Here is a 15,737-nt window from a genome sequence, read left to right as displayed (position 1 = left end):
CATTCAGGCGGGTCATTCACTTTGAAAGAACGCAATTTACATTGTTTTGTCCCTCTCGTCGTGGCTAAAAATGACCTGGTATCGAATTAAACCTATCACCTCTCACACAGCAAAATACAACTATCACAACACCTTTGTAAGAGAGAAAAAAAATAACCCGCGGCAACGTAAGCCTTTTTCTTTGTGATGATGCAATGCTTCGCTGTGATTTGCCGAATACAGCCGGTTCCCTCCATTTGTGATTGGTCAGATAGAAATGTACCAGAATTTGGAACAAAGAGAAGGCGGAACTACACTGTGACAGTCCTAGAATTGGTTTCCCTCAGTATGTGCCTAGCAGCCATCGTGTTGTTTTGTTAACCCATTAGGGGCGGGCTGGAGGCGTGCTAATTGTTTTAAGCTGGCCATAGATGTAAAGTTTTAAAAAGATCTGATCGTCATCGTGAGACCACGATTATCTCGAAACAATCGTATGAATTGTATATCAACTAAAAAGACCATTTCAGGCGATATTGCCAAGAAAACAAAGGGTAGATGCCTGCTTGTCCCTGCAAACAGCTCCTCCAGCCTGCTGCGGTCTCTTTAAGAAAAAGACGACCGTACGCGGATATCTTGTTTCCATTGGTTAAAAGTGTCATTTTTAACTTTCCCCTTAACCAACAGCGTCGTGGCTCTCGCGATGACGCGCCTGTTGCTAACGCTGGGCAGTGGGTTGAAGGAGTCCTGGATGGCTTAGCTTTCCTTCTTGTAAGCCGGGGCTGAATCATGGAGGCCGTACTGCCTTCAAGGTGCAACCGGGAGGACGTTCCCGGAAAAGCGAGAGCGGAGAGGTTCGTGTCCGGCTTTCCTTCTGTGTGCGAACAAAAGACGGAGCAAGAGAAGCTGTCTGGCGTGGTGAAGAGAGTGCACCTGGATCTGCGCAAGAAATATCGGAAAGGTATAAGTGAATGGGCTGTATATAGTACCGTCAGCACTCAAAATGTATAATGTACATGGCCCTGCCTTCCCATAGCTTCCCTGGCCTGCTTGCCGGCTCTTTACTTGTTCACGTCGCATTCCGCTTTATTTTTCCACTTATTTCTGGATATGGTTTCAGATGTTTTGTATAATATCTTTATTCATTTGCTGTATCATTTGCTGTATCAATTAAACTCAGTGACATTATGACTTCTTTTCAGTTATGTTTTTTTTTTTTTGAATGAGTAGACTTTTTTTTTTTTTCTCTGGCAGCTTTCTGCCTGGCTTTTGATTTCCCCAGAAGATGTGTCACTGCCCAGTAGTGTGCCTGAATATAAAGGTATTGAGAGAAAATAGTCCCAAGTGTAGCCTCACAACCTCTTGGCTACTTCCCTATTGGAGCAATGATTCAGACCCTGTTTCACGCACTCGTTGCATGTTTTTCGGGGGGAGTGCTGAATGGTTTGTGGCACTAAATACTATATATTCTGATGCAATACAAATAATACAGATGTGGGATCAATATGGAAATCATTTTCTGGGAATATCGAAACTGCCACAACATAAAATCTTCATTTCTGTACAATACAACACCGCTGGCCGCGAAAGGCTTTTGAGTTATTTTGCTTTTTATTCAGCAGCTTTGCATTTTGAGCAATCTGGTTGCTAGGGTCCAAATTACCCTAGCAACCAATAAGCGGCTGGAATATAATTATGAGAGCAGCTGAAAAGAAAGATGAGTAATGAAAAGTAGCAGTAACTACACAACGTGTAGCTTTACAGAGCATTGTTTGTTAGATGGAGTCAGTGACCCCTATTTGAAAGTTGTAAAGAGTCTGAAGAAGAAGAAGGCAAATAATTAAACTAATAAATAGAAAAAAGACCAGTTGAAAAGTCACTTAGAATTGGCCATTTCTTTAACATAACTAAAAGTTAACTTAAGTAACTAAAAGTTAACTTAAAGGGGAACTCCGGCTTCCAAACCAAAGTTTGATAAAGAGGCCCACATAACACAGAAACCCCTAATATACACATCACAGTTACCTGTTTCTTCAAAAAGTATGAATAAATGGCATTTTCTATGCTGAAATCCAGCTGTTTAACAGTTCTTCTCTTTCTGCATCATTTGAAATCCTGGCAGGGAATGAGGGACTACTGATGTTACAAATTGTAACAACGTCTCCACAGCTTATAAACAACATGCAGGAACTACATAACCCACAACCCGCATTGCAATGTGATGTTCTGTTCCTTATTGAAATCAAGTGTGTAGGGAATTGTGGGGCTTGGAGGATGCAGGCTGAGGACAGCTGGCTGTTGATACAAAGTAAAAGTAGTCAGCCAGCTCAGCAAAGTAGTCAGACAGATCAGCAAGAAATCAGGGGGCAAGGCTTAAAAGCTGGGAACTGTTCCAAACCATTAAAAATCATAAAGTCTGCATATTTTTTTAACTGTATATTGCAGAGTTGCTTGAAATTATGTTTACTTTTCAAAAAGTTTAAAGTGATACTGACAAACTTTTCTTTTCAAAATATTAATCGACATCAAAAGTTACCTAATAGGTAATGTTGTTTGTTTATCGTTGATAGTTCTGCTTTTGTAAGTAATTGTTACTTGAAGTTCCTAAACCTGACTGTTTTGCCAACCTGACTGTCTCTTCTTAACCTGTCAGTTAGAGTTTCTAATCCTAAAGGTGGCCATACACGGATAGATCCGCTCGTCTGGCGATGTCGCCAAACGAGCGGATCTCCCTCCGATATGCCCACCTTGAGGTGGGCAATATCGGGCTGATCCGATCGTGGGCCCTAGGGCCCAACGATCGGATCCTAGCGTTCGCCAAACGGGCGGTCGGATCGCAGGACCGCATCAACGAACAGATGCGGCCGCGATCCGACGGGATTTTTAATCCCATCCGATCGAGATCTGGCCGACTTTCGGCCAGATCTCGATCGGGGAAGCCCGTCGGGGGCCCCCATACACGGGCCAATAAGCTGCCGACACGGTCTGTCGGCAGCTTTTATCGGCCCGTGTATGGCCACCTTTACAGACTGCTGCTGCACAAACACAACATAAAGGAACATAGGGGATCAGATGGGTAATGTAAAAGCATCAGGCAAATACTTTTATGGCAAAATTATAAATTGCATTCAAAGACAATGGTACGCTAGATGATAAAAAAGGTTATTTTCTGATGTCCGTATCTCTTTATGTTTGTGTGGAGTTCCCCTTTAAAGGTGAACCACCCTTTTAAGTCGATGCCTGGTACATTGACTGCTTTTCCAGGTCCAGTCTTTCTGGATATTACATACCATGTCTGTGCTAGCAATTAGAGTGCTAGCCTTTCAGTCAACCTTGTGGTTACTGACTGTAGAAGTGGGAGTTTACAGTTTCCCTTTAAATAGACCGGGATAATTAGAAAGGATAATCTGTTTAAAGGCCATAATAAATAACAATGAACATGTGCAAAGGTGTTTTAAGGTTATTACTCTTACTATTTGTGACATTTGGTACGCAAATTTAAAGGTTAACATGCCCTTTAAATCCCAAATCTCGCTGAACTTTGGGAAACTTGCTTAAATTAGACTGTCTGAGAAGCCTATGTGGCGAACCTCACCTGGTCCCACAACACCAGCTTCTTAGCCAAGAAAGCCCAACTACGCCTCTACTTCCTGCGCAAGCTGAGGAAATCCCATCTCCCACCATCCATACTCAAAACCTTCTATAGAGGGACTATCGAGAGCATCCTGAGCAGTTGTATCACTGTCTGGGCTGGGAACCGCACTGTCATGGAGCGCAAGACCCTACAGAGAACAGTAAAGACAGCAGAGAAGATCATAGGTGTCTCTCTACCTTCCGTCACAGACATTTACACCACTCGCTGCATCTATAAAAGTCACCAGCATTGTGGCTGATCCAACACACCCCTCACACTCACTGTTCACACTCTGGAAAAAGGTCAAGAAGCATTAGGGCCCTCACTACCAGACTGTAACAGTTTCTTCTCCCAAGCCATAAGGCTCCTGAATACTCAGGGACCAGACAGATCTCTCTCACACTCACACTCCATCTGACCTTATTGTATAAATAAATAGCCATTGGATACAATTGTTCTCTATGAGCACATCTGCACTTTATCATGTTCTTACTACTATCATATCACAATGATACACCCATCATGTCTGACGTTTAACATTATTAAATTAACATATTACATCTGCTGAGTGTGCACTGTCTTGTCCTGTCCCTGCACTAGGCTGTCCTGTCTTGCAGGAGTTGCATATTTTTGCACTTGCACTTTTTGTCTGTTTTCCAGTACATCTATGTTGTGTGTGTGTGTGGCACCATGGTCCTAGAGGAACGTTGTTTTATTTCACTGTGTACTGTACAAACGTATATGGATGAAATGACAATAAACTCACTCTTGACTCGATGTATCAGCTGAAAGATGAAAATTACAGTCTGCATGTGAGATGAACCTTCTCACAGTATGTGATTAGAATGTTGCAGCTTTAGTATAACTAATGAGAACCATCACGTCCTTTATTTATCTGCAATGCCATGGAAGTGTGTGTTTGTGAAATTGTTGGTGTGTTTCCAATGCAGCTGTTTGTATCTGATGGACTTTGGATCCATTAGCCCCTTGTGTCATACTTTTTATCATTCTTAATTTATCAGGATGATTGGCCTCTCAATAGGGGGTTGTTTATAAAAAGGCGACACGTTTGCCCAGGAGCAGTAACCTATAGCAACCAATCAGCAGGTAGCATTTACCGGTCACCTATTTAAAAGCAAACAACTTATTGGTTACTACTCCTGGGCAAAGTTAGTGCCTTTTTTATTACAGAACCCCCCCCCCCATTGAGAAGCCAATCATCCTGATAAATTAAGAATGATAAAAATTATGACGAAAGGGGCAAATGGATTCTTCTTGAGAAAAAATAGTATTAATTAATTTATTTTAAATATGGTAAAATGTGACGTTTCAACTATTATCTTTCATGTGTAAGTTTGATAGTTGTTTTTGTTTCTTTTTGATTACAATGTGGTGTTGTATTTATACAGACCCACTACTAGAGTTTAAGGGAGCAAGCTCATATAAAGCCATGGGGGCTGCCACAACAAATAACAGACTAAACTCCAAGTCCTAATTGCTTATCTAACATAAATAATGTTGCTTCACCATTTGCTGTTACTGTTAGTTTAACTGTTAGTTTTGTCGTGTCTTTGATTCTTCTTTTAGCTGGAGACTTTGAGAAAATCTGGCTGGAGCACTGTAAAGATGATGGAAGGTTGTGTGAATATGCTGTTGCAATGAAAGCCTTGGCAGATAATCACTGGGCAAAGAAATGTGAAGGGGAAGGCCGCATTGAATGGTGCCTCGGGTAAGTCTAAAATACAGCAGCACTTTACCTGAAATAAAGTCACTGCCTCAGTGAAGAATATTATTTTTCAGCTGGAAACTGTATAGCATGAGTCATTCTGTTATTTATCCAAAGACTATTTCTCTTTAGCTCCAAAACTGTATTTTTTTTGCCTATGTACTCAAGATGCAATAATCACCAGTTCTTTATGTTGCATTTTCTGCCCTATTCCAATCATCGTTTTCTGCTTCTGTAAATGTAATCTCATGCCTCCTGCTCATGTGCTGTTACATACCTATACCAGATTTGCTTGGCCATCTCCCATTACACTATGCTTGGTGGGCAGTACAATGACTCAGTATACTGGAGATGCCAGATGCTTTAGCCTGTCAAGAACACTTTTTATGATCCTGACATGTTTATAAAAAAGTTGTAAGTTGTTGCTGTCACTTTAATGGTGATCAACCAGTTAGAGCAATATTTATTTAATAGAATATGAGCACCACCACTGCCATATGATTTACACCCAGAAGTCTTGCTTTATTAACATGACTGTCCTTTTGGCTATTGAGACACAAGGAGATGTAAGTTTCAACATTTGCACTACTTTCATAACTTCACAGAGATAAAAATTCAGGTCAGGTGATTGGACAGTTGCCTCTCAAAAGTAAGCTGTGAGACCTGTTATCCAGAATGCTCAGGACTTGGGGTTTACCGGATAACAGATCTTTCTGTAATTTGGATATTCATACCATGTCTACTAAAAAATCATGCAAACATGAAAAAAACCCAATAGGTCGGTTTTGCTTTAATTTAAGGATCAATTATATCTTATTATCAAATACAAGGTACTGTTTTATTATTGCAGAGAAAAAGGAAATCATTTTTAAAAATTTGGATAAAATGGAGTCTGTGGGAGACGTCCTTTCCGGAATTCGGAGCTGGATAACGGGTTTCTGTATAAGGGATCCCATACCTGTATAGTCATTAACCAGTTTGTAGCTCAGGAAACTTGGTTTGCAAGTTTCTATTTGATAATAATGTCTCACTGCACTATAGAGAAGTATTTTTCCTGTTCATCCAAACGGCAAATTGCTTTTCAAAGGGGAGGGGAATTTTTTCACTATGATTCATAATGAGTGGGCCAGATTATCACAATTCCCTTTGTCCCACTGCCCTTTGAAGTAGATTTTTATAGAAGGATAATAGATGTATATTTGGTTCTTGTGTCATCGACAGTGTTTGTCAAGAATATTTTTTCAACGGGGGAAAGAAGAAAGCATTAGAAAAAGATGCAAAAAGAGATGCTTTAAATAAGCTGCAGTCTTCAAGCCATGCAGAAGCTGGAGTTTCTGATTTCGGTGTTCCAAGTATTAAACCCCTGAATGATGAGTAAGTTCTTAGATGCCTTTGCCTTCAATGATTAATAGTATATGTATAAAACCTTATGTGCTACTTCTGCCTAAAAACATTGAGTTCCACTTTTTTTTTTAACGAGATGTTGGTTATGAGATGTGGGTAAAGCAATATGATGACCTCTATTTACAGTTTTGTATGCTTCTTTTATGAGGCAGTGTCACGAATGCTCAAGTATGTGAATAAAAGCAAATATTATGTTACACACAACTTTGCATGTTTACCAATGCAAGCCCAGTTAGATTACCTATTTTGTAAGATTTTCATGACTTCATTTTTTTTTTATATACTGAATGACTTCATTTCAACCCTGCATATTTTGATTGCTTACAGTACTGCTGCTTTGCTTTTGAGGTCACATGAAATCTGGCACATTTTGTACACTGCAGATTGGATACAGCAGTCAGAGCTGGGTCACGTAGTTACAACTCACATATGACTACTGTCATATGCTTAAAGGAACAGTTTGGTGTGGAAATAAAAACTGGATTAATAGCCTGCCCAAAATAAAAAATGTTTCTAATATAGTTAGACAAAAATGTAATGTATAAAGGCTGGAGTGACTGGATGTCTAACATAACAGAACAGAATGCAACTTCCTGCTTTTTTAGCTCTCTGACTCTGAGGTAGTCGGCGACTTGAAGGGGGTCCACATGGGACATAACTGTTCAGTGAGTTTGCAATTGATTCTTAGCATGCAGGTCAGATTCAAAAGCAACCTTTATGACCCATATGGCCCTCCCCCAAGTCACCGATTGGTTACTGACTAGTAACCAATCAGTGGAAACCAAGAGAGCTGCAAAGCAGGAAGTAGTGTTTTGTTATGTTAGACATCCAGTCACTCCATTTACAGATAACATTTTGCCTAACTAACTATATTAGAAACATTTTTTTATTTTATTTATCCAGTTTTTATACTGAACAATTCCTTTTAAAGGAATTGTTCAGTAAAAAAAAAAACTGGGTAAATAGGCTGTGCAAAATAAAAAATGTTTCTAATATAGCTAGTTAGCTAAAATGTAATGTATAAAGGCTGGAGTGACTGGATGTCTAACATAACAGAACACTAAGAGCATCTCTCTTGGTTTCCACTGATTGGTTACCAGGCAACAACCACAGTGACTTGAGGGGGGCCACATGGGTCATAACTGTTGCTTTTGAATCTGAGCTGAATGCTGAGGGTCAATTACAAACTCACTGAACAGAAATGTACCATGTGGCCCCCCTTCAAGTCGCTGACTAACTCAAGAGTTAGAGAACTGCAAAACAGGAAGTAGTGTTCTGGCTATTATATTAGACATCTGTTCACTCCAGCCTTTATACATTACATTTTTCACTAACTATATTAGAAACATTTTTTTATTTTGCACAGCCTATCTATTTAGACAGTTTTTATTTTTACACGGAACTGTTCAATTAAAGGATGAGTAACACCATCCTTTATCAAAGAAATTAAAATGCAATATTCTGCTGTAGAGGTCACATAAAATCTGGCAGATTTGCTATGGCAGTGTTACCGTACATTTCTAAAAGAAGCTATGAAATTGCTGCTGCAGGACTGATCAGTGGCTATCTCTGGTACTGCTATATTCATTTCTATTCTGCCAGGCACTGTAAAGTTGATTCAGTTACCAATCATCCATATATTGAGTGTCCGTATTAAAGTCAGAGTTATAATCCCATCTCTTTAAAAAAAGATATGTGTAAAATACTTAGAAGATTACAACTTATGCAATACTATTAGGCTATGTAGAGTCTGAGATTCTTTGTAGTTTAAACGTGTTTTTATTCTTTAAAGTGGACCTGTCAGCCAGACATAAAAAGCTGTAAAATAAAAGGTCTTTTCAAATGAAACATGAAATCCAAATTCGTTTTTTTAATTAAAGCATTCATAGCTGTTGTAAACTCATTTAAAAATCTCAGCTGTCAATCAAATATTGTCTGCCCCTCCTCTATGCCTTCGGCATAGAGGCGGGGCAGGCAATTACTTTCCATTCAGCACTTCCTAGATATCACTGATCTCCACGCATTCCCCCTTTTTCTGTACCATTTAATTGTTTAGCCAGGGCATTGAGATGGAAATCATGTCCCCCATTCTGATGTACAAACAAGATTCTGAGATGATCCAAGGCTTGTCTTAATAACAGTGTCCACAAAATGGTGCCTGCCTGCCTGCTTGCTATAATTATGAATCCCCAGACCGAAAGAAACAATATTCAAATAATTTATATAGTGTAAATAAAGTTTATTTTGCTTGACAAATGTGATAAAATAATAATTTTTTCGGGTGACAGGTCCCCTTTAAAGGGATCCCGTCATCAGAAAACATGTCTTTTTCAAAACGCATGAGTTAATAGTGATACTCCAGCAGAATTCTGCACTGAAATCCATTTCTCAAAAGAGCAAATAGGTTTTTTTTTGTATTCAATTTTGAAATCTGACATGGGGCAAGACATTTTGTCAATTTCCCAGCTGCCCCCAGTCATGTGACTTGTGCCTGCACTTTAGGAGAGAAATTCTTTCTGGTAGGCTGCTGTTTTTCCTTCTCAATGTAACTGAATGTGTCTCAGTGGGACATGGGTTTTTACTATTGAGCAGGCAGCTGTTATCTTGTGTTACGGAGCTGTTATTTGGTTACCTTCCCATTGTTCTTTTGTTTGGTTGCTGGGGGGAAAAAGGGAGGGGGCGATATCACTCTAACTTGCAGTAAAGAGTGATTGAAGTTTATCAGAGCACAAGTCACATGACTTGGGGCAGCTGGGAAATTGGCAATATGTCTAGCACCATGTTAGATTTCAAAATTGAATATAAAAAAATCTGTTTGTTCGTTTGAGAAATGTATTTCAGTGCAGAATTCTGCTGGAGCAGCACTATTAACGGATTCATTTTGAGGGGACAGTCTGTGGCAGTTTGAAGATCATGTGCTGTGTAAATAAAACCTTTTGAGTAGCTCCTCATATAGTTCTGCCGATACCCACGGATCAAGGCGGGTTCGGGCCAACTCCGCACCTCCATTTGCGGGTGGCAGGCGGGTCCGAGTTGAGCTTTTCTTCCTGCTCTCCCCGCCCATCCCCCATTACTGCCGGCTTCCTGCTTGATTTTTTAAAGACGTGCACCTCTTGCCCTGTCCCTTTTGTGTCGTCATCGGCGGGTCTTAAAATGGAAGCAGGAAGTTGGGTGGGGCGGGTGCGGGTTTCACCCAAAACGCACATCTCTATTCTGCACTATTTATATTTAAGTCTCCAATTTAAAGAGAACATCTAGACTGTTTATTGATGTTTTTTAAAAAGACCATTTGTATGAATAAGGTTTCTTGGGTTCTATTGCCTTTGATGCAAAACTATTGAATTGAATTAAGGCTGAATTTATTCTAAGAAATCTGTTTTGTTTCTTGCTACTAATTCCTGCTATATTCATAAAAATGTTATTACAAAAAATTCATTTTCAGATATATGACTGGCAAGATAAGATTGCTTGATGTTGGCAGCTGCTATAATCCCTTTTTGAAATATGAAGATTTTTTGGCTGTTGGCATTGATATTGTTCCTGCTGTTGAGGTAATCTGCTTTGATTTTTTGCAGCGGCTCCATTAAAATCATTTTAAGTCTTTACTTATAATTTGTATTAGTTTTGAATTTGCCCCAAAATTATATCATGACAAAATATTTTTTGTATATATTTTGATTATTTATTTGCACTGAACAAGAATATGAAACCGCTTTGTGTTGCAAAATTAACTACTTTCTGGTTCTGCATTCACTAGGGTAATGGCACACACATTTGTCACCCCGAGCCACAAGTATGTTTTACTTGATCCAATCGTAACGTTATTCTTATGGCAAGCTAAATTTAGGAGGTTTGTCGTCCACTGTAGTGCAGATTTAACTGTGGGCTGCAAATAACCATGTGCCATTACCCATAGATGCATTTGTCTGTGGTACCAAGCTAAGAAGTCACGACACCATTCATTTCACAGCTATTACTTAGGCTGGGCATGTCTGCTTTTTTTTATCCCCACCCCCTCCCCTCACAGAGGGTCCGTGCTTTTGATTACTGGGGGAGTGCCTTTAAAATTGGTAACCCTATTGATTTACCTTTCTTTGTCCTTTATAACATGCTATTTAGCTAAACCGTACAAACACATTTTTCATTTTATTCTTAAAGGGAAGATATCTTGAAAAAAAAAAAGGTGACTGGATTAAATGGGTATTATGATGAAAAATGAATTAGTGTAAGCTTCATCTCAATGAAATAAGGAACCTTCTAAACATCAATACAACATTTTGCTTGATTATTGGGGTTACCCCTCAGCTCACTCTGTTGTGCTGGAGTTTTTTTCTTTTAAGACGAGTTTAGGTGTAAAATTTTCCTTTTGTTGCCCAGCTTGGCAGAGGGCTTTATTTTGCTTTGCACTTGCATTTAACCATGCTTCTGCTCGGGACTTTTTCATAGATGCAGAGACTGGGAGGAACCTTTTGTTATTTCCTGTCTTTTGCAAAGCTACCTGGTATCATTTTCTGGTTTAAAAATCATTGGGATGCTGTGCCATTTTTTTTTTTTTCAGGAAAATATAGGAAGTTAAGGCTGTCCCAATATTATTCTTTTCTCTCATTGTATCAATAACAATGTGAAGTCTTGTAGCATTCCAGTATCCAGTACTTTTATAATACTTAAATAATATTAACATATCACTTGTGCAGGGGTTAAATGAAATACAGTACACTGGCTTAGACTGTTTTAGACCCTTCTGTCAAACCTTGTAGTTAGAATCTATTCTTTTAACTGTGTGTTTGAAAGTTTTGGAAAGGTCAGAAAATGACATTGGTTTGCATCCCCTGTGTAACTGCACATAAGCAAACACTCAGTTTGCACAGTTGATAGGCCCATGAGTCCTGCTCAGGTCAGGTCTTAATTGGCTCATTGTAACTGGTGTGTTCATAGGTTTCAATCCCCTTTTATGCAGAGAAATGTTTTGCGGATTATGAAGTTAAGTAGTATCTACTTCAGAAGGAGATACTTGCATTCTATTTTTTGCTGTCTCCATTTATTAGAACCATGCCTAAAGTACTGTCTTGCTGTGTGGTTTATTTGTATCACTGAATAAAATGTCAACCTCTGCATGAAGCAAATTCCTAGTTTTATCTGCACAAAACAAAGCCAGTTGAAGAAGAATATATATTTTACTTTGCCCTGTCGCTTTCATCAAAAGGACGGCATTTGTGGAAACCATAATAAGACTTGATCATTCAGATAACTGTTGAGCATGTTCTTTATACTTGGCTTTAATGTTTTTTATTTTTCTTTTAGACTGTTTTCAAGTGTGACTTCTTGAACCTGCAGATTCAGAGGCCACTTCAGCTTGCACCAGATGCAATTGATGCCTTTCTGAAACAACTATCAAGTCCCATTGATTACTTACCCACTGAACTTTTCCATGTTATAGTCTTTTCATTACTTCTTTCTTACTTTCCTTCACCTTACCAGCGCTGGATTTGCTGTAAAAAGGCCCATGAACTTCTTACTTTGAATGGTTTGCTGCTCATTATAACACCAGATTCTTCACATCAAAATCGACACGCTGTGATGATGAAGAGCTGGAAAATTGCTATTGAGTCTCTTGGCTTTAGACGCATGACCTACTCCAAATTTTCACACATGCATCTCATGGCATTTAGAAAAACTTCGCTAAAAACTACAAGTGATTTGCTTACTAGGAATTATCCAGATATGCTTTACATCCCTCAGGATTTTAATTATGACGGAGAAGAGGATCATTTCAGCCCTTGCTGCGCCCGATCAGAACTTGAAGATGAACAACTTGCATGTGGTTTTACAGAACTACCAGACACTCCATACGACTCCGACTCTGGAGAGAGTCACAACAGCACAATGCCTTTCTATGAGTTTGAAGATCCTATACTTCTGCTAACATAGGATAACTCTCAAAGCCTTTGTGACTTGGATGCCAAAAAGCCTCTATCCTGGGGCAGAAATCAATCTAGATATTTTAAAGGGTTTAGAAGTCCTAATTATACCTTAACTGCACGTACACTGTAATAATAGTTAAAAGTTCCTGTTTGAGGTTTCATGTTGCAATAAATAGGTTTGACCAGTTTTGTGAGCTTTGGCATGACTTCCCAGATTCTTGCTTGTTTATTCCATGTTACTTTTCCAGTCACTTTAGCACAGCAGCTATACTTGTTAGTAAACAGTTTTGGAGAGGATAAGGTTTCTCTGTGATATGAAACGTTTTTTCCTGGCATTTTAAAACTTTTCTAACATTTAAAATCTTTTGGCTTATTCCTAATCCCTTAAGTGGCTGTTGACTTTACCGATAACCAGTATTAAATCAGATTTGATCAAGCAGTCTGGCCAGTTTTGACCAATTCTGTCAGATCGCAAATGATCTGAAAATTTTTATCTGCAGACGCACCATGTTGGCAAGTGCACACCTCACTGTTCTTCATTTCCAATTATTCATGCTGTTGGCCATAACAAACAGGTCAATAGAAACTGACCATACAAATGTGGAGTATATGGCCATCTTCACTTGGTCCTTCTCTTTTTATCTTTCTGAGACTTCCCTAATTACATTTGTAGCTTTGAGGGTCTTTGTATTGTTCCATTTACTAGAAATCACTACACTGCTCCACTGTGCCACTTTTGAGACACACGCAACTTAAAGGGATACTGTCATGGGAAAAAAAAATTTTTTCAAAATGAATCAGTTAATAGTGCTGCTCCAGCAGAATTCTGCACTGAAATCCATTTCTCAAAAGAGCAAACAGATTTTTTTATATTCAATTTTGAAATCTGACATGGGGCTAGACATTTTGTCAATTTCCCAGCTGCCCCATGTCATGTGACTTGTGCTCTGATAAACTTCAATCACTCTTTACTGCTGTACTGCAAGTTGGAGTGATTATCACCCCCTCCCTTTTCCCCCCAGCAGCCAAACAAAAGAACAATGGGAAGGTAACCAGATAACAGCTCCCTAACACAAGATAACAGCTGCCTGGTAGATCTAAGAACAACACTCAATCGTAAAAACCCATGTCCCACTGAGACTCCTTCAGTTACATTGAGAAGGAGAAACAGCAGCCTGCCAAAAAGCATTACTCTCCTGAAGTGCAGGCACAAGTCACATGACATGGGGCAGCTGGGAAATTGACAAAATGTCTAGCCCCGTGTCAGATTTCAAAATTGAATATAAAAAAATCTGTTTGCTCTTTTGAGAAATGGATTTCAGTGCAGAATTCTGCTGGAGCAGCACTATTAACTGATTCATTTTGAAAAAAAATTTTTTTCCCATGACAGTATCCCTTTAATAAACCAAGAAGGCCCACGATTTAAGAGACGCACACAAAGATCTGAGCATTCCTAGATTAGGTTATATGTCTTCAACATGCAACAAAGGAGACCTGTTCACTAAATGGGATGGTGGGGACATTGCAGCTGTGTTGCATAAATGTGAGATGTGTTCTGTGGCTTTTGAGTGCAATGGTAAAATGTAAAGATCACAAATCTATCAAACTTTGCACAAAGTGTTGTTTAAAATCCACCTTTGAATCCATTTTTTTTTCTCTTTATTTACTCCAAACTTCTATGGACACACTGACCATTCTAAACACTTTTGTGGTCCAAATGCCTAGCCTCTAGTATTAAACACATTTCTGAGCTCACCTTTCCTTAATACAACATTTCTTAAGGCATGACCGTCAATTTCATTATTGTTGACTGCTACAGTCATTGCAGGCACAGCAACACTTAACTCCCTTTGGCATAAAGCTTTCTGGATCTGACAGATTTACCACAATCTTCCTCATATCACTGATAAGCAGTCCACTGTCATAATGTGATAACACTGGAAGAATAGCTATTGCATACAATAAATCTCACACTCCATATCCTATGCTTTGCCCAGGATTCCTCATAACCCATAAACAAAGATACCATACATAGTATGCCCTATACTGCAGGGAAATCCATTGCATCTATAAGAAGAACCAGTGTGCTCAGAAATCACACTGAATATGCATTAGTGGAAACAAAATCCAAAAAATAAACTGATGTAGATTTAATTAGGGAGCATCTCTGATCACTTTAGCAATTTGTGTTTATTTTCTATGTTTTCTGAAAATTAGCTTTAGACTGTTAATATCAGGCTTTTCTCTCAATGGGGAGTTGGCAATCTTAGGGTTAACTGAATGAAGGAAGTGCCTAGACGGAGTTGATGACATTCTGGGCCTTACGAGAGAGCTGTTGAGCCATGCCTTCCTAGCAGTATAACACTGCGAATATCACAAAACCAAAGATAAATATAAATTGTAAAAGTGCCCAGGGGACTGCTCTGAAAAACTTTACACCAATTCAAATGTTGGCATTTAGATCCACTTTAAGAAAATATACCTTAGTTACAGGTGTTTTGTAACATGCCTGAGGGGAAGGGGGAAGCAGCATGGTCTCCAGAGTTGTCTCCGCTTAATTTTTCAGCTGCCCCCTTATGTTGCAGTGTCACAGTACAACTAGTCTGGTAGCTGTACTTTGTCCTTACATTGGTTTTGAAACGGACCATAGCCTGACCATAGATTTAGTCGCTGCAAAGTTTTACTTTAATACACTTGATTTCAGATCCTTGTATGAAGGTTTTTCTGCACTGTTAAGGATTTGCACAGGTACATATCATCTAGATATTGGCTAAGCAGCAATCTCTAGACACTGTAGAACAAAGTTGTTTTATTCATTTATGATGCCTTGCTGAATCTTTGAACTAATACATATTTTGTTTTAACTTTGTATTCATGTAAGCTAATTATTTTACTGTTAGTTTATTTTTCACATTTGTTTCAAGCTAAATATTTCATGCAATGTCAAGCCTTATAAAGGTATATGGTACCATTAGAAGAAATGTTTTTTTGTTCATTTGCAACCTTTATTTCTTTGTTTCTAATAAAATGTCACTTTATTAGGAAAAAAAAGTGTTTACAATGTTTTCTTTTTAGA

The 15,737-nt window shown here is 38.8% G+C and overlaps 1 protein-coding gene across 1 annotated transcript; it reads left to right on the top strand.

Annotated features, from left to right (window-relative positions):
- Positions 1-526: 526 nt before the first annotated feature.
- Positions 527-12,855, top strand: bmt2.L (base methyltransferase of 25S rRNA 2 homolog L homeolog). The gene is made up of 5 exons (XM_041586396.1): positions 527-937; positions 5,198-5,339; positions 6,558-6,710; positions 10,183-10,291; positions 12,042-12,855. The coding sequence occupies exons 1-5, from the start codon at positions 766-768 to the stop codon at positions 12,666-12,668; spliced, it is 1,203 nt and encodes a 400-aa protein (XP_041442330.1). The 5' UTR covers positions 527-765; the 3' UTR covers positions 12,669-12,855.
- Positions 12,856-15,737: the final 2,882 nt, after the last annotated feature.

This window comes from Xenopus laevis, chromosome 3L (genome assembly GCF_017654675.1).
Source record: "Xenopus laevis strain J_2021 chromosome 3L, Xenopus_laevis_v10.1, whole genome shotgun sequence".
Classification (NCBI taxonomy): Eukaryota; Metazoa; Chordata; class Amphibia; order Anura; family Pipidae; genus Xenopus; species Xenopus laevis.
The sequence above is the reverse complement of the archived record's forward strand: the minus strand, read 5'-3'. Positions and strand labels throughout refer to the sequence as shown.